This window comes from Artemia franciscana, unplaced genomic scaffold (genome assembly GCF_032884065.1).
Source record: "Artemia franciscana unplaced genomic scaffold, ASM3288406v1 Scaffold_674, whole genome shotgun sequence".
Lineage (NCBI taxonomy): Eukaryota > Metazoa > Arthropoda > Branchiopoda > Anostraca > Artemiidae > Artemia > Artemia franciscana.
Window position 1 is genome coordinate 225359 of NW_027066929.1, and position 24868 is coordinate 250226.

Consider the following 24868-nt stretch of genomic DNA (forward strand, 5'->3'; position numbering starts at 1 on the left):
GCAATTTTGTAGGTAAAACAATCTAGTTATAAATAATAAAGTATTTGGTTATAAAATTGCCCGTAAGTTAATATGGTACTCACATGATGGTAAGACAGCTAATCTTATTGATCATGCTATTGTAAACTGAAGACCGGCGTGATTAATACAAGTTACTAGAATATGTGGGAGTGCTGATATTGATGTTAAAAGTAAAGATCACCATCTTAGCCGTGCCTAGGGTTAATTTAAAAATGAAATTTAGGAAGTGTAAGTACCTTCCTGGCAGTTGTGACGTTTGTAGACTCCAAGATGAAAATTCGAGAGAAATTTTCTAGGAATAGTTGAATACTAAATTAGAGAGCCTAAAATTTGCAAATATAGAAGATGGATGAAAATAATTTCAGGGAAATAGTTTGTGAAGTTGCAGATGGTGTCTTGGGGAGAAAGTTTAGAAACTCAGCTGGGAATACTAGTGAAAATACTTTAATTTTAGTAGAGAGGAGGAGGGGCTTATACGAGAAATATTCAAGTGATATTCGAGGGCATCTAACCCCCTTACCCCCTCTTACACACACCCACTTTTCCCCAAACGCATTCAATCAAAATTTTGAGATAACTATTTTTTTAAATAGTCCAACAATCAAATAACAAAAACTTTGTCTTTAAAATAATCCCCCCCCCCTCAAAGCCCGGGGGAAGGATTGTAAATTATGCCCGAAGACATATAAGGTTCTTATGGACTCAAATGACTAGAAGTTTAAATACCTAGTTCCCTTTTTGAGGATCAAAATTAATCTGATGGGAACTAGCCCCCCCCCCCACCGGTTTTTCCCCAAATTTGTCCGATCAAAATTCTGAGATTTTCATTTTTGTCCAAAATAGACCAAAGATCACATACTAAAAACTCCAGGGTTTACAGAGCCCCCCAGAACCCGGAGGCAAATAAGGTTCTTATGGAAGGAATGATCGTATAACTTTGTCGGGGGCTCCTTCCATTGGAAGTTGAAAGTTCTAGTTCCCTTTTTCAGAGTCAAAAGTGACCAAAGGGCAAGTAGCCCTCCTGCCTTCTTTACCTCAAATCCATTCGATCGAATTTTTGAGATAGCAATTTTGTTAAAATTAGTCAAAAGATCAGCTAACAAAAACTCCAGATTCAACACACACCCCCAAATCCCTGGGCCAAGTGTTGTATGTTGTGTCCAGGGGACATATAAGGTTCTTATGTGAGTGTTTTGAAAATAGTTCAAAGATCAGATAAGCCAAACCCCCAGCCCCACTCAAAAAGCTTATGGACGATATTTTATTCCAAAACTTAAATGAGCTTACCCCTGGCCTTCTCTACATGGCCCGACCCCCTTCCCCCCAAAAAAATTGTAACGATAATTTATTCAAAAATTGTGGTAACTCATTCTTGGTCCTCCATGCCCCCCCCCAAAAAGCAACAGTTTATTAATAATATTTTATTCCAAGATTTATGGGAGCTGACCCCTTGTCCTCCATGGCCTGATACCCCTCCTTCTCCTAAAAAATTGTCAATGATAAATCATAGGAACTGGCCCCTGTCCCTCCGTCCTTGGCCTAACCCCCCGGAAAAAAAACTTATTAACGAAATTATATTATAAAAATCATGGGAGCTGACACATTGCCCTCCCTCCATGTCCCCACTAAACGAAAAAACTATTAACGATATTCTATTCCAAAAATCATGGGAATTCAGTCCAATTTTATTAGCTCTTTCCAAAACGTCTTCACTGCAAACAAAATTGTGGCTTCTGCCCATTTTCCTAACGGTAACAGCATAAGGCATAATGCACATCTGGTGCTTTACTAAAACGAATTATATTACAAATATTCTCTTTTTTACTTATTACAAAATTGAAAATAAAATGAAAATTACAGTGAAACCAGACCAGGTTTTACCAATAGGCCCATTAGGCCCTGTGGCTTTCATTATTTCCGAAATTTTGCTGACTTCCCCGAAAATGTTGCAAAAATGGAGCGGCGAAAACGCTTGGGCCTAGAAGCGTCAAAGCTTTAAGTTCGGCCCTGGATGAAATAAATTCTCGGCTTGATTTGCATATTCAATTTAAAACTTTTACCTGTTTTAAGATTTATTTACTCACACATATTAGTACCTATTGTATGTTTGTTTGCTATGATTGTTTATTTAATTTTTGTTCGTTTTGGGTTTCATTTATACTTCAATAGCAAAATATTTTTGTTTGTTTTAAGCTTGATTTGCATATTCAACTTAAGCTTTACTCGTTTTAAGATTTATTTATTCATTTATATTAGTACCTGTTGTATGTTTTTTTGCTATGATTGTTTATTTAATTTCTGTTCGTTTTGGGTTTCATTTATTAGTAATTTCTGGTCTTTTTGAGTTATGAGTTATTGTAAGCTTGTAGTTGTTCTGATCTTAAGTTTAATGTCGCCATTTATTTATCTTTAGAAAACTTCTTTTTCGGGAAGTTTTTTTTTAAAATTAATTAAAAAAACATGGCTCCAGGTGCTGATACTCAAATGTGGTGGTTGTGAAGTAGAGATCAATTACTGGAGATTACGAACATGACTTTTGAAAACGGGGGAGTACCTAGCGATCTAAGGAAAACTTTGTTTAAATCCTCTATAAGAAAGGTGATCAGAGTGAGTGTAATTATAGCGATATTAGCTTTGTTTCTGTCGGAAACAAATTGATTAGTATGATTGTACTTTTTAGAATCTGAGATGCTGTAGATAAAGTTTAAAAAAGGAACATTGTGGTTTTAGGAAGGGGGATGATGGACCAAACAAATTGTGATTCCTAGAATAATAATTGAAAAGTGCCCGAGTCATCAAACCTTTTAGTATGTAGTTTTACAGATTTTGAGCAAGTTTGGTATGTTAAAACATTGAGAGGAAATAATTAATCGGGACTTGGCCCAGTTGTAACAAAAATAAAAAGACCCCAGGTGCTGAGAGCGACATACATGAGTTATTTTCAAATATGGTGGTTGTGAGGCTAGAAATAAGTTACCAAAGACTATGAAGAAGATTTTTGAAAAAGGGGAAGTTTCTAGCGATTTTAGGAAAACTCTAATTAAACATCTTCATAAGAAAGGTGATAAGAGTGAGTTTGGTAATTATAGAGGCATTAGCCTGGTTTCTGTAGGAAGCAAATTACTCAATAGGATTAGACTTAAAAATGCTGTAGATGCAATTTTAATAGAAGAAGAATGTGGTTTCAGGGAAGGTAGAGGAAGTTTCGACCAAATTTGCACCCTTAGATAAATAATTAAGAAATGCCTGGGTCATCAAATGCCTTCTGTCCTCAGTTATATAGATTATGGGCAAATGTTTGATTCAGCTAATAGAAGAGCTGTAGTGACGGTCAATCCTTATATGGTGTGTCGGATAAATACATTAAAATTATTAGTGCTAAATACGAGAATAATATTGTTGCAGGTAAGGTAGGAAATGAGGTTAGTAGCTGATTTGCTATTAAATCAGGAGTTTAACAGGGTTGCCTTCTATTTCCATTTGTATGGATCACTTAGATGGACTTTGTCTTAGTGACTACAACAAAGGCGATGGTAGAATATGGAATTAAATGGGTAACTAAATCTCTCCTAGACTTAGATTATGCTGATGATTTAAGCTTTCTAGTTGAAAATGTTAGCAAAAAAAATGGTTTTCTAGAGGTTTTGAGAGCTCAGGGTGCATTAATAGGTTAGAAAATTAATTTTAAGAAGACGAAGTTGGCGAGACTGGGAATAAGTGAAAGCGAAGAGATGATGTTGGATAACAAGAAGATCGATCAAGTGAACAGCTCTACCTACCTATTTAGTACTATCTGCGAAGACGGTGGGTACAGTGAAGATATCAAAAATAGAGCCAAGACCCAGGGTATTTTTAACACTTGAAAAAAGTTTTGAAGAATAGGAAGATGCACCTCAAAACCAAGACTCGAAAATTGGAAGCTGCAATGATTGCTGTGATAAAGTGTGGTTCTGAAGCGTTGGTGCTTCGAAAGACGAAGGAGGATTTGTGAGATGTTTTCCTGCGTAGTTGTCTACTGATCTCTTTGGGCACCCGTCTGACTGAGCATATTTCATATAGTAACGGTTCAATCCTGCTTTCTAGGGTTATAATGAGATAAAGCTTGTAGGACACGTTCTGCGAATGAAGGATGACAGATTGCCAAAGATCGTCCTCGTTGATCGTCCTCGTTTTCCCTACGACGAGGTCGCAGGGAAAGATTTATTGGAAATTAAAACTTCCTGGGATGGTTTAAAGAGGGAGGCTTTGAATAGGAGTGCGGACCGTCAAGGAGGAGGAGCGTGCGTTGCTCTGTTGGCCTCAGGCGGTTTCTTGCTGTAGTGATATGTCAACAGTAGTAGGAGTAGGAGTAGTAGTAGTAGTAGTAGTGTTTGAGAAAGGATAGTACAGATTTCCACAAAGCTCGTGCACAGGAGTCTTTTCAAAACATTATTGTTGAAAACAATAATTTTACAATTGATAACTCTGTCTGTTTTGGGCTGTGTAGTTTCGTAGTTATTTCCCCTTTAATACAACAAAAATAAAAAAAGACCTTTATTTCTAAAAAATGAATAAGCAAATTTAAAGTTAAACAAAAATTAATTAGTTTATATAAGTTATCATAGTTGAAATAAACAGGAATTACGAGATTAAAGAAATAGTACCTAAAGCAAAAATAAAGTAAAACACCAATCGCAAGGCCCTGGAAATATTGCAGCAACTGCTTCATGGGTCATTATTACGGAACAACATATCTAAAATATCTATCGGACTTGTGTACGGACTTGAACCCTCTAAAGGCGCAGCGAAAGTTCCAGCTGCTGATCCTTACTAAATTTATTTCGTTAAACTATGTGGCACAACTATGAGCCCGGCTCTTAGTTCTCATCAAGTTTGGTTGAGACCTGATACCACCTTCTTGTAAATGCTCTTATCAAAGAATTTAGGAACCTTTCAGCCTTTTGATCTCTCGATATATGTCGGATTGAGGCGAGGCTCTGAAATCACATTTTAGGCGATTAGCTATTGCTTCTGTGTAGTTTTGTTGTTTGTGATTAAATTAATATATAAAAATAATTGACCAAACAAAACTTAATTTAGACAATTTATTTAATTTCCAGTTGAGCGCAAATGATGCTCTAAGCATGTCTATCCAGTTTTACTTTAAGTTATTTGCTTATTTGTCAGTAAGTGGCAAACTACATTCTAGTTCGAAAGAATTTGCAACAACAGGCGAATATATAGTTGACACTTGACAGAAACCATTTGTGACAATAAATATATTTTTGCTGTTTCGGACAAAAATTAATTACGTCACTGTTTTCTATTTTTAAATCCATTCCTTTTAAATATAATAAAAGGAATATAAATATAAAGCACAAATGATACTCTAGCAATGAAGACGCCAAAGATTAATTACTTCAAGACCAAAGTTTAACCTCTTCTTGGTTCAAAATTAAAATATATTTTTCTGATAGACATTTTTAAGCTGAATTCAAAAATTAGTCAGGAATTTTACATCACCTAATTGGGAGTGTGTGAAGAGGGTGGCTTTGGATACATAGGGATGGGAAAGGAGCGTTTACAAATAAATATAAATAATGTATAAATACATTTAAATATAAATCATTAAGTTTTTACACTATATATATATTTTTTAGTATGGAATACAAATTAATACCGAAAAACTTCAATAGACCATTGCGCAAACAATGGGCGGTAGAAAAATGCTATTGCATGTGCGAATTTGGCATACGAAGTTGATCAAGAAATTCAAACATTTTATGGCCAAAAATTACGTTTCCGAGCGTTATTAATAAGACAAGTTCTTACTCATTTGTATCTTCTTAGGCTGTAACTGCGATTTTTATGGATCTCTTGGGTCAGCTTGCGATGATGAAGGTGTTTGCCAGTGCAAACCTAACTTTAACACTGACAAATGCGACGTCTGTCGAGAACATTTTTACAACTATCCTGCATGTGAAGAGTGTAATTGTGACCCAGCAGGTGTCGTTGATTCATTCGCTGGCTGCGGCTCTGTACCAAAAGGAGAGCTTTGCGCTTGTAAAGAAAGGGTTGAAGGGAGAATATGTAACAAATGTAGACCCTTATTTTGGAACCTTCAAAAATATAATCCTCTTGGATGTGAAGGTATGATGTAGTAGACAATCTTTTTCTTAGTCATTTATTTTATTGTGTTTTTTACTTGTTTTTTTCTTAATTGAACTTTTTAAGTGTTCATTTTATTACTTCTGATTTTTGTAACCTTTCATATCCTCAACATTCCCAGAAAAAAGATATATAACACCTTTACTGCCATTTATGTTTGTGTAAATGTTCAATCGCCATTTTTCTTTTTGCGGCCCGCATCGAACCGCCCTCTTTTTCCTCTAATTTTTCTTAATTTGATTAATGATTTTTTTTTAATTGAAGATATTTCCCAGTGTTTCTTTAAAATTGTTTGTTTTATCTTAGTAACTATGAAATTGGCACTCCGAATCACTACTAAATCATAGGACTAATGCAAATATAAACAACACTGAAGGATCGAGAATAATTGAAGAAAGATTAAAGATTATGAAAATATAGGACTATAGAAACGGTCTTAAAAGAAACTTCGGTTATGCAGAGTCAATAATCTAAGTTTTAAGTCGAGAGAAATCTTAACTACTATTTATTGTAAATGCAGCTAAATCTTTTATGACTTCGATTTTATTGAAAGTGCTAATCGAAAGCCTAACTTCAGTTTAGACGGCCAATATTTTAATATTTAATCTGTAAGAACCTTAGGAGGCAAAAGCCTCTGAGGCCTGAGTGTCGACCCAGAGTGTGTGGGTCCGTCTGCCGAACCATAGAACGTTCTTAATTTTTTGGTTTGAAAATTTCTCTTTCTATTTCAAGTAGGTTTAGCTTAAGGAAAAAATAATTTCATTTAGATTTGTCAACTAGATTTTGTTTTATTTTATGATTTCCACTAAAAGACTCTTTAAGACTTTGACTCCTAAAGCCTCGCGTAGATCTGAATATTTTAATTTTAAATTTATGGGAATAAATTTAATTGGGCTTCATATAGAGAATAAATCCGGCTGCGAATAGAGAACTAAAATAGAAAATTGTTCTGGAGCAGCAATTTCCTTCAAAAGACCGACTGTATTACCATCACTTTTTTCTAAGCTAGCATCTATTCTGGTTTTAAATTCTAGATAATTCTTGACTGTCCCCCGGTTTCCCCGGGGATCCCTCGAAATTTTTAGAACAGAGACAGGGTTTGTAGTAAGGTATAAAATATTAATAAAACGTCAATTTGTTGAGGGGGAATTACATATGCTTAATACACGGTTTTTCTTTGTATTTTTTCGAAAGAGGAAAACCTTTAAGCATTCCTGGAAACGCCTTGATCCGAATAACTCAAGAAATTTCAGCCCTCTCAAAATTTTGTGTGCTTGCTGATAAGCATTCAATTCATTTGTGCTCTCAATCCCTTTCGCTTTCATTTTCATTCCGATTTCTAAAGTAATGAATGCACAAAATTTGGTTATTTTATTAAAATAAACAACACGAAATTAAATTTAAATAGAGCAAGATGCTCGCTTTTTCTCATCAAGGATCTTAGGGGCTCAATTTTGTCTTTTTTCACATTAGAACAGTTTCAGCGGCCGTTAAATCTAATGAATTGAAAACTGCATTTATAGCTATTGCCGGAATTTTTCGGTTTAATGAAAGACGAAATAAAGTCCCAGAAAATGACAAGTTTATTTACAATTTTAGGCGGAAATCGACAAAAATCTTTTTCAGTTGGCCGTCTGTCTTATTTTCAATTTTACGAACGTTCCCTAGAATCCTGTGAAATGATTTTTTTTTTCGGATCTGAGGTCCCAAAAGTAAATAACTAAAATTTGGCCTGTTACTGTCGGCTACGATTCTTTAGTTCCATTTAACACACATAAGGGCAAAGTTTAAACTTTAGAAAGATATTATTTTAAGAATCTACTATTATGGATTCAGGAAAGTCGTCTGTGACAAAAGTAGAATTGATACTTCACGCGTAACCTTCCTTGTTTTCACTTTCATGGATGTAGTGGTAGTTTAACTTTGTAGAGCCAAGCACGCCCCATAGTAACTGAAAATTAGAAAAAAAACACGTTTTGAAAGAAATTACCCAATGAACAATTATTACAATTTATAGCGGATTTAGGAGGTAACTATTTTGAGGTTACGCTCTGGATTGAAGGGTAATGAAAACAGATTGTCAGGAATTCTAAAAGAGTTTGAAATATGTGAAAAATGATGATGACCCGAGATAAAAAGAGCACCATTAAAGTTCCAATGGGTGTAAAATCTTAAATAGGGATTTTATACTACCAGCTTGAAAACCTGAGAAAATCATATTCTATCTCGAGTTGCACTGATGTGTCCCCCCTTCCATTTTTCATGCATTAGGAAATAATATTTATTATCATTTTCAATCAGACTGTAATTGCAATGCTGCTGGTACCGCTGGAGGCCTTCGAGTATGTGACACAGAAACGGGAGATTGTCCTTGCAAGAAAAATGTTTATTCTCGCCAATGTGATTTTTGCAAAGATGGAACCTTTAATCTTCAAGAAGATAATGTCTTTGGATGCACCGGTAAGCAGATGGTTGCTATAGGTGTTCTTAATAATGTTTTTAATAATAAAACCAAGGGTTTGAATGTTTATTATAACTATGAACCAATAATTAATTGCCTAATCAATTGAACAATGAACCAAAGATTAATTGACTAATTAGCAATTCATTTTATTTTAGTTTTTGTGTCGCAGTGCTTCCTTTTTTCTTTTTCTTTTTTTTTTGGTATTGCGCCAAATATTTGCTTTTATAGGTGGGTTTGAGACTAAAGGTTTTTTAATGATAGCAATATCCTCAATTGAAACTTTAAAAGCAAGAAAAGACTGGAATCAAAAATGTACCATCGATTGTTGCTTTGTCTGTCGTTTTGTCTTAATCCATTACTGTATGATTTGTACACTACTCTGGTTACTAGCCTTGATATTTTTTTTCCTCTTTTTTTTTGCTTAAAATGATATAAACAACAAAACAAAAGGGGTGAATTAAAACAATGAGTTTATAAATGTAAATATATCTTCATAAATAAATACTTGCTTATACTTTACTAAAAATAGATAAATGAAAATATAAATATTTATATCAAATATATATCTATAAGTAAGAAGAATAAACCCATACTAAATCTCTATCAAATCTGTTAAAATTATATAAAAAAAATTACTAAATAAAAAATAAAATAAATTAAAAACATTAATAAAATCCATAAATGAATGAATATATAAATAAATAGATAAAAATATATCTTTTTGGCTATCTCACCAAGCGAAGTCAAAAGAACTACAGACCGAATTGCTTTTGTGTTAACCGAATTTTAAAAAGAGTAGAATTAATTTCCCAGTCAAAATCAGACTATCACGTAACATGGCTTCAGAAAAGTTTGGAGGGAATTTTGGATCTCTGTGCTCACCCTTATCCAAATGTCATGATCACTCCGCAATGTTTTTCGTATGAAATCTTGCTCTGATTTTTCTGAAAGAAAACACCGATTCAAATGCTACTGTTATTTTTTTACTGTAATTTTTTCAGATGGAGCCAGATTCTTATGTGACTTAGCCTCAAGAGAGCAAGGAGGGGGAGCTATAGGCCCCATCACCTCCTCAAAATGTCATGGCTACTACGATGTGCTACTATGATTAATCAGATTTCCAAATTGGGTCTTCATTCCTTTTCCCGCATTTTTGTATAATTTCCTTATAACGGGCATGTTTTCTGCAACTGTAATGAACTATGGCAAACTGAAAAACATGCATGCAACTAGTGGATTATGTACACAGTATAGAATCAAAGGAATTATCTATTAATAAGGGGTAAAAATTTTTAAAGATAGTTTTGGAAAACTCTTTTTTCTCTGTCTTAAAAATGTTTTACCAATTATTAATATATTTTCCTTTCAATTATAAATAATAAAAAACAGTATGGTCTGAGAAATAATTTACGCACAATACAGCATAGAGAGTAAAAAAAAAAAACAAAATGTAGAGATTTCTTGGGGAGGGGCATACAAGCCTGAAACTCCCATGTGCTTACATCCATAGTAACTGCTGCCACAAACGATGATTTTGACTTTTGATCCCCCCCCCCCAAAAAAAAAATGAAATTAGGTCTCTGGAAACCGGCTCTGACAAACAAAAAGTTATTTTACAACTTGTGTATGTAGTTTATTTCTGGCTAACTATTCATGCTATGGCATTGATAAACCAGTGAGTGAATTAGGTGGAATATAAAATCATATTCATTGCGTGATGATGATGGTATTAAACCCCATTTTTTGGCTTTTTAAGATTGTTCCTGCAATCCTGGTGGTTCAATTTTAAGCACATTAGCCCCTCACTGTGATAAAATATCTGGTCAGTGTACATGTCGTCCCAGAGTAATGGGAAGAGCCTGTGATGAGCCGCTGCAGCTGCACTACTTCCCAACGCTCCATCAGATGTTGTTTGAAGCAGAAGATGGGTAAGTTCATTGTGTATGAATAATTGTAAGTGTATGGGTAATGATCTTTTCCATTGACTTTAGCATGTAAAATAAATTAAGGGAACTCTAGTAATATTCCATAAAGCTCACGTTTTTTATTTTTTCATAAATTTCTTATAATTCTCACAGAGTAAGGAATATTGGTTAGTTACTAATAGGAATTCGATATGGTTAGTAACAGTAATTTATCAACTGTTTGCTAAGATTTTTCGGCCTGTAATTCCCCGATTCTGTCACCAGCATAGTAGCCAGCACATTTCCTGTCCAGCTTATCACCCTCTGTCAAGCAATCTTTCAGTTATCTTTTAGCTCGAAAGATCGTCTGGTCATGGCCACTCTGTAGCTTCTAGGGTATAAAGTGGTCATTCTTGGAGTCAAACTGCCTAAAATCAAGTGTTGCTTAAGATCGGACAAGAAAACGCGTGAAAATGTTGAAAAAACAACAGAATGTTCTCCAACTTTGGGACAAAAAACGACGAATTATTTAGGTTGATTCGAAAAAAAGTGACAATAATGTTCATCTGAACATTGCTGTTGCGACTGAACCTTCGAATTCAGCTCAAGAACCAATGCCAAACGCTAAGGTAGTAGCAGGTAACGAAGTAAACGTTGACGATGAGCTTGCCATGGGAACCTTTTTCGAAAGAAGAGGCTGGGTTTCCGATGAAACAAGATATAATTTACTGAACAGATATCTTAAACCAGACAAAGAGTAACCTTTGCCAGTATATGTCACTGGCTCAAAAAAGGGTGTTTCTGCAAATATTATGCTTTGTTTGCTTGTGATCAAGCCGGAAGGGGGTTCCATCGAAAATTAGGACAGCTTGTTATGGAGCTTCACTTGAATGTGAAAAAAGCCTTGGGAGGCTTTTTCAACATCCGTTAAGCTCTTGCCATAAAGACGCACATTTTTGGAGTGAAAGTTTTTTGACACCAGTGAGCAAACGAAAGTCCTTTAAATAAAAATAAAATAAAAATAACTTTATTCCTCACGCCTCCTAACTTTATTTGACACCTTTTTAAAAGAAAAATCTTATGGCAGGGCGAAGAGCGGATCGACTGTGGCATGATTTCCATTTAAAGTCGTCCTACGTTAAAAGTCTCGAGATATGGTATGTTTATGTTTAGGCTATTGGAGAAGGCTTCCAGTGATTTCATCTTTTCGACTGGGAATGGTGGTTTGTTCCAGATCCTGATGACCCGGGGTATGAACGAATGTTGGTAAGAATTAGATCTTGCAATCTTCATCTTCACGGGCTCCAATTGCAGACTGTGCGATCTTGTGTTGCTTTGGGGAGTTATTTGAACAAGCTTGTCTTTTACGTTCCCAAAATTCTCATGAACTATCTTGAAGAGGGTTTTTAAGTCTAAGATCGTTCTTCTTGTCTCAAGTTTATGGAGAGTGAGCCTTCTTAGAGCTTCGTCATACGGAAGGTTTCTGAATCCTTGAAGTCCTTTTACAAAGCGTTTCTGGACCCGTTCTATTCTGTCTATATCCTTTTGTAATAGAAGTCTCGAATGCTCAGAAAAGAGAAGAAATAGAAATAAACAAGATGTAGCTTCGTCACATTACAAAAGTAATACTGTTTTTTGGAGGGCAAGGGCTTGTGCAGGCAATGTCCAGTACTGGAGTGTTAGAATTCAGGACAAGCTGGTTGATATATTTGGACACCTCGCTATTGCAAAGATTATTGATCAAGTCAAATCGGATTTTTTTTTTTACCGTTCTGGTGGACTAGACAACAGACATATTGAAACAGGAACAGATGGCCCTAGGGCTTCGACTGTTGGACAGCAAAACTTTCAGATCAGTGTAGAATTTGTCGAGCTCACTGCTATTGAAGACTTTCGCGGATAAGGCATCGATCAATAAACCTTAAGTTGAATTGAGAAACTTCGTCTCGACATGAAACTATGCAGGAGACGAGGGCTTGAGGGGCTAAAAAAATAAGCGGGAATTTGCCAGGAGCTTAGACTTTTATCTCGAACAAATATGCACTGGCCAAGTATGTTTACTGTGTCTCCCACTTCTTGAACTTGGTTGTCCCTGAGTTCAAGCACTGTGTTAATGTTATTCGTGAAACAATAAGTTTCTAATCTATTCTGAAAGGCCTCAGCTGAATCCTATAATTATTTACTGTAAAAGACCCTATTGGTGATGTAAAAGAACTGATCAAGTTATATGCCTCATATCTAACAAGTTCCTATCCCTATGTGAAGGCTGAGCTTGAACTATTGCGGGCTAAGTGGCTGACAGTAGCTCCCAGTATTTTACAAAGTGTTTTACCTACATAAGTGTGAGCGAGGCATATTTCTCAAGGTTTACATCCTACTCAACATTATCTGTGTCATTCCTATTTCTACAACTTGTATTGAGAGGTGATTTTCTTCAATGAAAAGAATAAATACCTATCCGCACCAGAATGTGCGAAGGCTGACTAAATGGCTTGGAACTTTTGAATTTCCGTCGAGATGTTTCTGTCTCAGTGAATGAGGTTCTGGAAAAGTTTGCTCTTAGATCCGTCTGCAATTTGAAATTTTAAATATAGGGTTAGTCTCTAATTCTTAATGTGTGTGCTTTTGGTTTTCGTAGACGTTACGTCAATAATGCACCTTTTATCTACTTTTTTGAAAGATTTGCCCCCCCCCTGAAACATATTTATGTGTACGTACCAGACAGGTTTTCTACTTAATGTTTCTCCTAACACGCCAAGAGTCTCTTTTCCCGTATGTTGTACCAAGAACTAAAAATAGAGAATAATAAAACAAAACAAGTAAAACTAAAAATAATAAAAAAATAATAAAACTAAAAATAAAACAAGAATTTTAATATTTTGATATTAATCTGAAAATCCAGTCATAAATTTCCGTCATCCAAAGTATTTGCCTATTTGAAGTGTTTTGAACTTTTTCTTTGTCAAATTCTGTTCTTTTCAATTAACATAGCAAAAATTTATCCATATTGATGCTGGATGTAATCAATTTCTTCTATTGCTAACAGATTTTGTATAATTATGATGTATTAATTTGTAAATTGTGGGTTAATGTTTATGTGTAATTAAATGTAACATTGTATTTTGTCATAAATTAAACAACATAACTAAAAAATTATCAGATAAGAGCATTTGCTAAGACAGTTTTTGCCCAATATCGAGTTAATTCCAGTTTTAAACAAAGAATCCAGAACACCTAAATTTCACCAAAAAAATATAATATTTTTCAAAAATGTTCTCGATGGACGATTTTTATTACATGGTTTTATTTAGGACAAAAAGTTCTAATAGAAGCACCGATAAGCTTTTTTGAGGCAAAGAATATATTTTTTAGTGCTGTCAATTGTAGGTTTAAAAAATAATGACATTGTAATTTAGCTGAACTAACTGTCAGTTATGTTAGGTGTTCAGACGCTTTGCAATTTGTGAAGGGAATAGCATGAGATACATTTTCTAATCTCTGTAAATGTAGCATTTTGTTTCCTTTTTTGTTGTTCTATTATACTTTTAATATTCCTCTTTTTTAACGTTCTAGCTGTACTACTCTTATTTTGCTTTGCGCTGCGATTAATTTTTTTTATAGCTGTAATGTTATCATTATTTATGTCCTGAAACTTCTCTTAATTTACGCTTTTATATTTGTCCATGTAATGAGTGTCATCAGATGCCTTAACAACCTTTCTTGACTGGGAAAAAGTAACGAACCGAAAGAATCTAAAATAAAATAATGCCTTATCTGGCTTAAGACCTTATGGGGCCCCTATGCTAATGAAATTTAGGGTCTTCTCTGAGCCCCTACCCCCATTAGGTTTCTAGACGGATTATTTATTAACGATAAATCGAAAGAAGCAAAAACAAATTGTCAAATTTTGCCACTTTAAATAAAGGACATGAAACTGAAGTATTTCAACTTTAATAATAGGTTTCAAATAAGGGAGTGAAAAGGGGTGAAAAATCGCTTATTCTATTAGACTGTGAGATTATGGGGCTACCCCACTTGAAGGAGGAGTTTTATTTTAAGCTAAGTTGCATTATTCATTAGTTTCCGAAAATTTACTAAGTTGATAGTTTTTTTTTTAATTTGGAGTTTAGTTTAAGGAAGATCTATTGGTAGGAAATGTTTGATAAGAAAATTCCAAACGATCACTAACAATAGATTTCTCTCAAGGTACACTCCTGCTTCTCGCTCTGCTCCTCGTTATGCTTATGACGAAAATCAGTTCCCCAATTATTCTTGGCGAGGTTACGCTGTCTATTCAAATCTGCAGCAAGAGATCTCATATGACATTGAATTTGAAAAACCTATGATTTATCGTATTATATTTCACTATATCAATCCTAATTCTGAATCGATCCCTGTCAAAGTAAGCCTTATATCTGACAATCAGAATTCAGAGGAACAGGTTTTCGTCACTAAGTTGGAACCAACCCGGTATCCAAGACATACCACTTTCACAGCCAGTGGAGGAATACCGGCTCCATTTGTTATTCAGTCACCGGGAACGTGGACTGCAACTATTACATCTGAAAAACCATTGTTAATGGTAAGTCTGTTAAATTTAAATAATATTTCAACGATGTTTGGTCAATTTGTGGTACACTTTATGATTGGAATGGGCTAAACAATATTTAGAGCATAACTGCTGTTAATTTTGGGGTAAGACAGGGTATTTTTTTTACCTTGACTTATAGCTTTTGTTAATAAGGACTTTTATAAGTTAAATCAATGGCTCCAAAATTAGGGAATGTCGCTTTACTATTAATTTTAATCATTTGCATTTTTCTATTGGCGATATAGAATATGCTTTCTGAATGTAATCGTAGCAGCATTTACTAAAGCAAACCAACAAGAATAAATAGAAAATGAGGTGACGCAGGATTAGACTACATCCGCAAATTGTTTCCATTAGAGGTATTTGCCTAAACTTAAAAAAAAAAAAATAAGATGGAATGTCCATGTGGTGCTTTAAGAATGGAAAACTTAAATAGCAATTAAAAGAAAGGTTCCAATAAAAATGTGTATAGTGATCCGTAGAATGTTTAATTTGGTGCTGTGAGTATAACCAAAGTTAAAGAAAAATGAAAGTGCAGGAAATAAAGTCAAAGTAAAATAAGCAAAACAAAACAAATAAGCAAACAAAAAGTTAACAAAAACAAAAAATAAGCAAGGAGATTTTTCCTATTCTACTCTGTTTAAAAAAAAAAACAAACTCCAAATTCAAATTTATATTTAGAACCAGAAGATTTCGAAATGAAGTTTATATCAGATTTGAATGAATTAAACATTAAGCTGTAAGTGTGAATATACTTTTCTAGGGAAGGTTTTAAGCGCTTGTAAGCACATCATCCTGTTGATAGTTGATTTTTATGACATATCAAACAATGCACACCTTTTTTTCTAGTGATGTCAAGTAAGAATGAGTTGAATGTACATACGGTGCCCCACAAGGCACTAAACTACCTTTTCTTTTTTTTTTCTTGCTATTATCAATTACTTCCTGTCTGGTTTCAGTTATTGGTTTGAATAAACTTCTTAAATATCTTGTTGAGGCTTTAGAAGCTGCAACTTAGTGGGGACCAAATATTTTCAACACACACTCTCCTGCTGGTAGTCAGTTTTTCATGAAATAAGTAAAAAATAAAAATATATACAACTAAATTCCGGTTGGTGTCGAGTAAGACTGGGCGGAAATTACATGTGATGCTCCAGAAGGCACTAGACTAGCAGCTCAGCTTTTTCTTGCTAAAATCAATTACGTCCTTATTGGCTCGAATACCCTTTTTGAATATCTTGCGAGACTTTACTGGCTGTAACTCAGTCTGAATCAATTTTTTCCCGATAGTTTTAAAACTAAGTACTTGGCAATCAGCCTTCAAGTCAATCAAAGGAATTACATAATTTCTCAGGTTCATCCTTTTAAAACACAAATTTTCCTGTGCCGTGTTTTTGTACTCTTCTGTGTCGTCTGTGATTACATTTAGTGCTGACTGTTCGCTCGCTATGGCGAAGAAGAAAAATTGTGATTTATAGACATTGGTGGCAATGTGTCGCTTAGGTGTTCGGGCTTATCAACTGAAAATAGCATAACTTACATATATCCGACTACTCCTAGAATATGCCGGTCTCGTTTGAGGCCGGCTGGTTCACAGCGTTAATTACCTGAGTGATGATGTGGAAGAGATCCAGAAAGGATCTCAAAGAGTTGTTCTTGTGGAAAAACATACTGACCACAGCTCGCCTCTGAAATTGATAAATTTCCTTAAATCTCCGCGAAAGCCGATATCAGTGGATGATCGTTTTCGGCCACTTCTTGCTTCGAAGTTTTGAACATCGCACATTACTATCACCTGCTATAACAGCCTGTGGGAACACTCGCACGAGAAATGGGCTGAAGCAAATTACGTACCACAAGAACAAAAAAGCACTTCTTTTGATTTTCTGTACAAGGGTTTTATAGCATTTTAAAATGAGATGTTTTTCTAAATAATTGTTTCTAGTGTGTAAATATAAGAAGAAGAGTGCCATTTAGTGCATTGGTTTTTCCTGTGGTATCTGTTTTGATAAATCGATTCTGATTAAAGTGACTAATCAAGCTCATCCGGAATAGGTTACTTGACTAATGATGCAATTGATTACTTTTTTTTTAGAAAATAAATCAAATATCTAAAAGGATAAAATGGGATTTTAATTTTCTGGGAGAAGGATACCTAGTTGAAGATATTACGTTGAACATGCGTCGTATATATGGGGGGATGAGATCAATCAAGTATACACATATTAAATCAACATTTCTTTTGCAATTAGAAGGCAGAAGAGACTTTGCCACCATCATTGAAAATTAATTTTACATTTAGGCAAGATGAAAAAAGAAAATTTACATCTCAAGACTTTGAATGAACCTTGTTTATTGAACTCTTGTTTATTGAAAAGAAATCTAGTAAATGAACCAGAAGTTACTTTTTTTTTGTATTTTGTTTTGTGTTTCAATTTTAATACTTTGGTATTTCTACTGATGATGATCACTGTATATGTGGTCAAAATATCTAGACTTTTGTACCTGTTTTCTCTGTCTCAATAAATGGACTTATCCCCAGTTAAAAGTTTATTTGTTCGTGTGGTGGCTGTTTTCCAACTCGCGTGTTCCAAGGATTGTTTCTATTTTACCTAATATATATTCAAGCAATAAATCTATGTTTTTTAGGACTACTTCGTGATGCTTCCCTCTGCTTACTACGAAGCAAGTGTTCTACAACAAAGAGTTGCAAACCCCTGTTCCATTGCTGGAAATGGGGATCTGTGCAAACATTACAGCTACCCTTCACTTTCTAGCTTTGATGCTATCAGAGGAGAAGCAGCCTATGTTGATGATGGTGAAACAAGAAGCAGAGCAATCCTGTTTGATGACTATAGTGTAAGTTATGGTCTATGTCACTCTTGTCAAGTGCATACTCAAGATGTGAGAATTTCGGTGAAATCGATTAAGGGTCTTAAAGATTAGCCTTTCAGGAGGCGTCAAATAGTAAAAATTAAGAAAATCTTCTGATTTCCATTAAAATATATCATCAATAGGAATATCTCTTGGTTTTTTTTATTGAATTTTAGATTTTATAAAACGTGTTTTTAAATTATTTCAACGTGTTGCGTCAAATTCATTAAAAATCATTGTTTTAAAAATTAGTCTTCGAAACTGACTTATTCACGAAAAACTTGTGTGATTTTGTGAATTGACTATGTACGAGATATATTGAAGCTAGTATCCTTAAGCTAGTTTTTTTTTTATCTTTTGAAATTTGAAAAAAATTCTACAGGTAAAATTTCCATGTAACGATTAAGATTGGCGAATCATTTTCAAACCAGTAATATTATTTACAGGTTTTAGTGGAGTTTGAGCTGAACTCAAATCAATCCAAGTTTTGACCCGACCCAAGACTTGGTTTCATTAATAGTATTCATTACTATATGTTATATTGCGCGAATGTGAGTCAAAATAAGCTTCATTTTTTTGCAAATAAAACATTCATAAATTCTTCTTGATATTATTGGTATTTTTCTAATAGTTTTTCTTAATATTCTTAACTTTTATAAACTGATCTTTCAAAGGACAATATGTTTTTCGTAGCTTGCACCTAATGAATAGCTGTCAAAACAATGACCGACGCCGTTTTATTGTAGGGGTATAGTTCTTCTTGTAAGGCTATAGGTTCCAACTTAGTTTGCTCAGGTGAGGAAGTAAGGCAGTTCTGAAAATGCTTTCACCTGAAATTAATTTGTCACCCTTTATGATTATGTTCAATCCCCTCAGATTTTAAACTCCTTATTTATTATAAGGGGCCTTTGTCTTTATGACCAAAACTTTTAAACGAATACCTTCCATCTCTGTAGATAATTTCTGTAAGGTATCCACCTCTAGGTATACCTTCCTTCTATGTATATTCATCTATAACTTTCATCTCTGTATAGTATTACTACAGATGATGGTCACTGCATATTTGACCGAAAAAACTGGTATTTTGTGAAATTTATCACTGTTTATTAAAAGGATTTATCCCTATTTGAATTTTTTATTTGTCTTTCATCTCTGTCGCTTAGTTGAGATGAAGGTTTTACTTTAGGCCATTTTTGTTGTTTGATGTGAAGAATCCTATCTTCAACAGTTTAAGTCGACATTTACTGGCTCGGCTTCCATGGCTTGATTTTGACATCTGTATTTTGGGGGCCAGGGATAAAAACAGAGTTCTTGTCTTAATTTGATGGGTTTATTATATATGCTATAAAAGGATTGAATTTGGCGAAAAAAAAAATCTTTTCCACTAAGACTTTTAGAAAAATAATGTTATCGAACTTATATTCAAGACTCTCCAAATTCTTTTAAGGAGAGGTTGAAGAAAACGGGAAAACGTTTTTTAATCTTTAGAAAAACCTGCCTTGCCAAATATCCCTTCTAACAGAAAAAGAGAGAGTTCATTTATTAAGGTTTATTGTTCTCTCTTCAATTGTCTTAGCCTTTTAAAATGGTTATTTTTCTATCCTAAACGTAGCGCAAAAATTAAACTCTCTCTCTGATAGCCCTGAATTCTCCTTGACTGGCCAAAAAGTTAGGAAACCCTCATCGACATAAACTGCATGAAATTAAAATTTACTAATGTCAATTACTTTAAGTTAAAGTAATATTCTCGAATTGTAAATGGATGCTTTAATGCTTTTGAGATGGTAAAGCTCAAGTTTGGCAATTAGACAAAGTGTTTCATTACAATTCCTTGAATAGATTGAATTATAAAATATAGTAGCGCAACAGTTTACAGAGAAGAGGCAGCCATCTGATTCATTTAAAAAATCTGTTGCCGTTATAGTTTGGGCTGTATGAAGATCAGTAAAATAAATCTTGATTGAAATATGATCATGGAGCCTATGAACAAGCTAGCGAACGGCTTTGTCTTGGTTGGGACCTCATAGTTTTCTTAGGGTCTAATAAGATCTCTTCATAAGAAATAAGATTTCTTCATAAGATCTAAATTTAGTCTGGTTATAATACTTAAATGTTGGTCCTTTTTAACCGAAAGATGTCGAGCTTTTAGTAAACAAAGATATCTGACTTCTATGACGTTCAAGTATATACCTGAAAATAGGGAGAGGGGGACTTGATGGGAATCCCTCCCCCTAGATTGATTGGAATGAACTGTCTAATAGAAATATTAAACAATAGGGGCCAAAAAATGCACATTTTCTTCTCTCCTTCCCTTTCTGACCTCTGAAGAGTTTGGCCCTCTGCAACTCTATGTTTAAGTATATCCTGAATTATGCTTGAGTGCCTTTCCTTATTTTTCTGGCTATTTAGCCAAATGAAATGCATGTTTGACCGAACTGCATAGACCTTTGACAAACTAGAACAGGACAAAAGAGAATTTTGACAAAAACTAATAACATTCGAGCAGATGTCATTTCAAAAACTATTACAGTATATGACTGAGATTGCGTCTTTAGTACCATTTTTTTTACCATCAGACCATTTTTTTCCTTGGAGAAGAGAGGGAAGAGGCTCTGAAACAGTGTTTTCTTAGTCCGTAGTTTTTCTGCATCTTTCGATTTTTGAAGTTTTATGTTTTACTTCTGGTCTTGGTCAAATTAATGTGTCAGTGCTGATAGCAAAGCCACCGGACTAGTGAGAATTAACTAGTATAGTGGCTTCGAACTATAATTAATGTCGTAAAAGTTTTTCCAAACACAAAAGTTTTTCAAAGGAAAGCAAAGCGCTAGGTTAAAAGCTAAAGCAAGCTGAAATAAATTCATATTTTAAGTCCAACTTAAAACGAACAGAAATTACTATAAATGAATAACTAGAACTTTGAAACATTATAAATAAATTGAATATTTGATTCAAACTTAAAAAAGTTGTAAATAATCAGGTCGTCCTCGGTCAGGGTGGAAGGATATAATAAGGTAAGATTTGAAGGAAATGGGAACTTCCTGAGAGTGTGTAAAGAGAGACGCTTTGAATAGATTGAGATGGAAATGGAGCGTACGTAGCTGTGTTGGCCTTGGTTGGCTTGGTTCTGCGGTGCGTTATTAGTAGTAGTAGTAGTAGTAGATGTGTAGATTAAACCTAAGACAAATAGAATTTAACCTGTGGACCAATCAACTCCTTAAACCCTCTGCAGGTCGAGTTTCATTTGGGCTAGAATGAACATCTAATGACAGGTTGAGGTTCTTTGCAGTTTGGTGTCTTGTTAATTTTAATGTTCTATGATTTGAAATATAATAACTAATTACTTATAGACACTCCAATTCTTGGATTTGAGCAGAGCATCAGTAATAAACGAAAACCAACCAGAGATTCACTTGGATATGCGCCTTCAAAAGCCGGGACGATATGTCTTGGTGATATCTTACTTTACCCCACTTGATGGCAGGAAGTCAAATGTTCAGTTAGATATCAGTTCTGGACAGGAAAGGTTTCAAGGTATATATTTAGAATTGTATAATTTCTTTTTGAATAACATTCCTATGCTTCGAGATTGTTTTGATTTTGTGAAGTTTTCGGGATAAGGGGTAAGGAGTGTTCGATGCAAACTTCATCATACCGGTATAAAATTTTCTGATAAAATTCCAGTGAAAATTACGTACCCTATTTGCAATAAACGACTTAATCCACTCGCGAGGACCGAAATCCCGTAGAATATATGTGTTCTTCTTCTTATTTTTTCTCTTTATATAAAGTTGGTATGTTTATATATTAACTTAAAAAAAAAATTCCACAAAAAGTTTTCCTCAGAAAAGTAAAAAGCTATTTTGAAGCAAAGGTGAGCGGAAATAAAGTCGAATAATATATCAAGCGTAAAAAAACCATAAGTCGCTTTCAATAAGCACATGAAACCCAAAGAAACAGAAATTACAATCAATAGCCAAGTCAAACTAAAAACGAGTGGAAACTACCATAAAGAGGAGTAGGACTAACGCCCCCTCTGCCTTCTAATGACCTGAACGTATTTTTTGCACTTTAAACAATTCTTATTATGAGCAATGTATTTCTATTTCTTATAGCATAAAAAAAAATATCACCATAATAACCAAGATTACTGAAAAGAACAAATGAATGTGGATTGACAGCTTAACACATGCTGATATTAATTCCTCAAAGTCTCAAACATTTCGCATTTATTGAAGTTATAAAATAGAAAACGTTTAAAACTTGTTCTGTTTTCAGTGAAGTGCAAATTTCGCTCTGGTCTTTAGAAAACCAAAAATGTCAACTGTAGCATTTGGCGTGTCCACTTTGAGCCAGAAAGGCGTTTATGAATAATACAAGCTCTTCATAGAACGCCGAGAATATGTTAGTGACAATGCTTGCCCTAGGCGCTCCAGCACAACAAAACTAATGAAAACATTAAGGTGTGACTAAAACTGTTGTGGAGAATTATCGAATCAATATTAGAGAACTTTCGGAGAATGTAGGCATTTTGGTTGGATTATGACATGCAAGTTTTCCAGATGTTTTGGCCATGAAACATATGGCATCAAAGTTTGTTTTAAAAATGCCTAATTTTAAATAAAAGCATTGTTTTCTGAGTTTTGATCACAATCTATTGAATAGCGTCAAAGACGATCCAGATCTGGTCAAAAAGATCATATCTTGTTCCTGAACCGAAAAGACAAATGAAAGGACGGTGTTCTCGGTTGAGGAAATACAGACCGCATCACCTGAAGATCTTAGGGCAATATTAAAATTACAAAATCTAATGGTCTTTAGAATAATTCCTTCCATCATTTCCTAAAGTTTTCAGTGCAATTTTTAATGTTTATTTTTGTTTTTGAATTCTAAAACGCAATCAACGAATACGAAGCTAAGAACAAGAACCCTCGTCATTGAATAACTCACCTATAAAGTGACCCTCGCCAAAAAAAAAAAAAAAAAAAAAAAAAAAAAAAAAATCTGCTTCGGTATTTTGCTCGTAATTTCCGTCTGACTTAACTGACTGCATTAATCTCAGAATTTTCCCCAGGATTAGGAATCCTCACATTGCACAGCTTTCACATAGGGAGCTTATCTCCAAAAGGATTTGCGTAATATTATATATATTAATTTTGAATTTTGGTTTATTCGAAAGTACATAGCTTCTTTGATCAATGCATGAGGTCAAAGAGAAATATATGGAATATAGGAAAAACAGGGAATGCTGATGTAAAATTTTGGAGAAACCCTGTGCACTGTTGATGTCATGTATTTTGTCTCAATTGACAAACGTTTGAAGAAAAAGTAAATAAAAAGTTGAAAAGATCAGAGGAAACCTGGAAGACAGTGGAGTATTTATATTAAAATTTCGACCTGTGTAATGTTTAATCAACCCTGTGTAGCATAGAGATGTTGTTTCTTTTGTCTCAAAGGAAAACCTCGGAATGAAAGTAAATACCAAACTCATAAGATCAAAGAAAAAAATGTAAAAAACAGATTAATTATAGGGAAAGTTCGGGAAACGGAAAAAAAGACAGAATCTCGGAGAAACAACACAAGGAATATTGGCACAAGGAATTTTGTAACAAGTTCTTTGTAGGGTAGGTTTCATAATGTTCTACTTATTAACTGACGATTCAGAATCAAACTTGGCCATCAATGTAAATCTTAGTAATTACTTTATTATGAAAAATTTCTACGATTAATTTTCAATGTTTCATGTATTTTTGTACTTACAGGACAAGCTGTGCTCTATGACTGTACTTACTCTTTCCCGTGTAAGCAGATTGTTACATCTGAAGACGGCCAACTTGGTATTTATCCGAGTGACAACTATCTAAGCCTTGTTCTAAGAGTAAGACAGTTTTGGTCTTTTAATTTTCTTCCAATCTTTCATTAAAAATATTCAGCCGATAGAATTACTATAATATAGATATTTTGAATTCCCAAAGCGTAAACCGATAGCGGTCAAGCATTTTGGGAAAATAAATTCACCTGCTAGAATTGTTCAGACATCTAAGATCGTTGAGTTTACATCTGCAGTAAACCTATATCATTTACTAAAAAGGGATTCTACAGTGCTGCCGAAACAGAGGGATGTGCAAACACCTAAAAATGTTTTTGCTCCCGGTGGGTATTTCAGGTTTATTGTATCAACTAGCCAACCCGCCAGCTGGACGACTTCCATAAAGAAAAAAGTGTAGTATATTACACTTTTTTGACGATCGGTGAAAAGTAATTTATTTCTTCTCCCTCATACGAAGTTTGAAGCCTCCTTACCGTTCCTTGAAAAAAATTTAGCGAAAGTTTTCAACTCGATATTGCAATAAAAACAGAGTGGAATTACAAAAACTGTATATAAAAGTTATCACAATTTAGTGAAATCTACTAATTATAAAATGAGAAATAGTCGCCTGTCTTCAGGTACCAGGTATGCAACTTCATAAGATTTTTTCATTCATTATTGGCGGGGAGGTACGGACATAATCAATTATATTGGTAGGTAATGATTAAATATAATACGTTCCCAAGTGACGACCTCAGTTTTGATAATAAAAAGCTGCTCTTAAGTTATTTAAGCTCTTGAGGTTGAATTTGTCATTTAGCCTAGAATACTAACTTTTTCTTAATATTTTTGCTCAAAAGTCAATTTGAGAACCTACCTGTAAATAAATTTCAAAGCTAGTTTAAAAATTGCTCCAGACGATTTTGAAACCTTTGCACCAATTCTGGCTTGCCATGAAGTATTAGGATTTGTATGGTATTTCGTGCATTTCTTTGTATGCTTCATGTACTTAAATTGTTTTCACTGAGCTAGACGACACTAGCGGAAAAATTTGTTAGATA

The 24868-nt window shown here is 34.2% G+C and overlaps 1 protein-coding gene across 1 annotated transcript in view; it reads left to right on the forward strand.

Annotated features, from left to right (window-relative positions):
* LOC136043493 (laminin subunit alpha-like) overlaps nt 1-24868 on the forward strand; it is a 167433-nt gene that overhangs the window by 51395 nt on the left and 91170 nt on the right. The window contains exons 13-19 of the mRNA XM_065728411.1: nt 5851-6150; nt 8470-8628; nt 10389-10560; nt 14743-15118; nt 17777-17986; nt 21349-21532; nt 23761-23876. Coding sequence (XP_065584483.1) covers nt 5851-6150; nt 8470-8628; nt 10389-10560; nt 14743-15118; nt 17777-17986; nt 21349-21532; nt 23761-23876 — 1517 coding nt within the window. The remainder of the gene's footprint in view (nt 1-5850; nt 6151-8469; nt 8629-10388; nt 10561-14742; nt 15119-17776; nt 17987-21348; nt 21533-23760; nt 23877-24868) is intronic.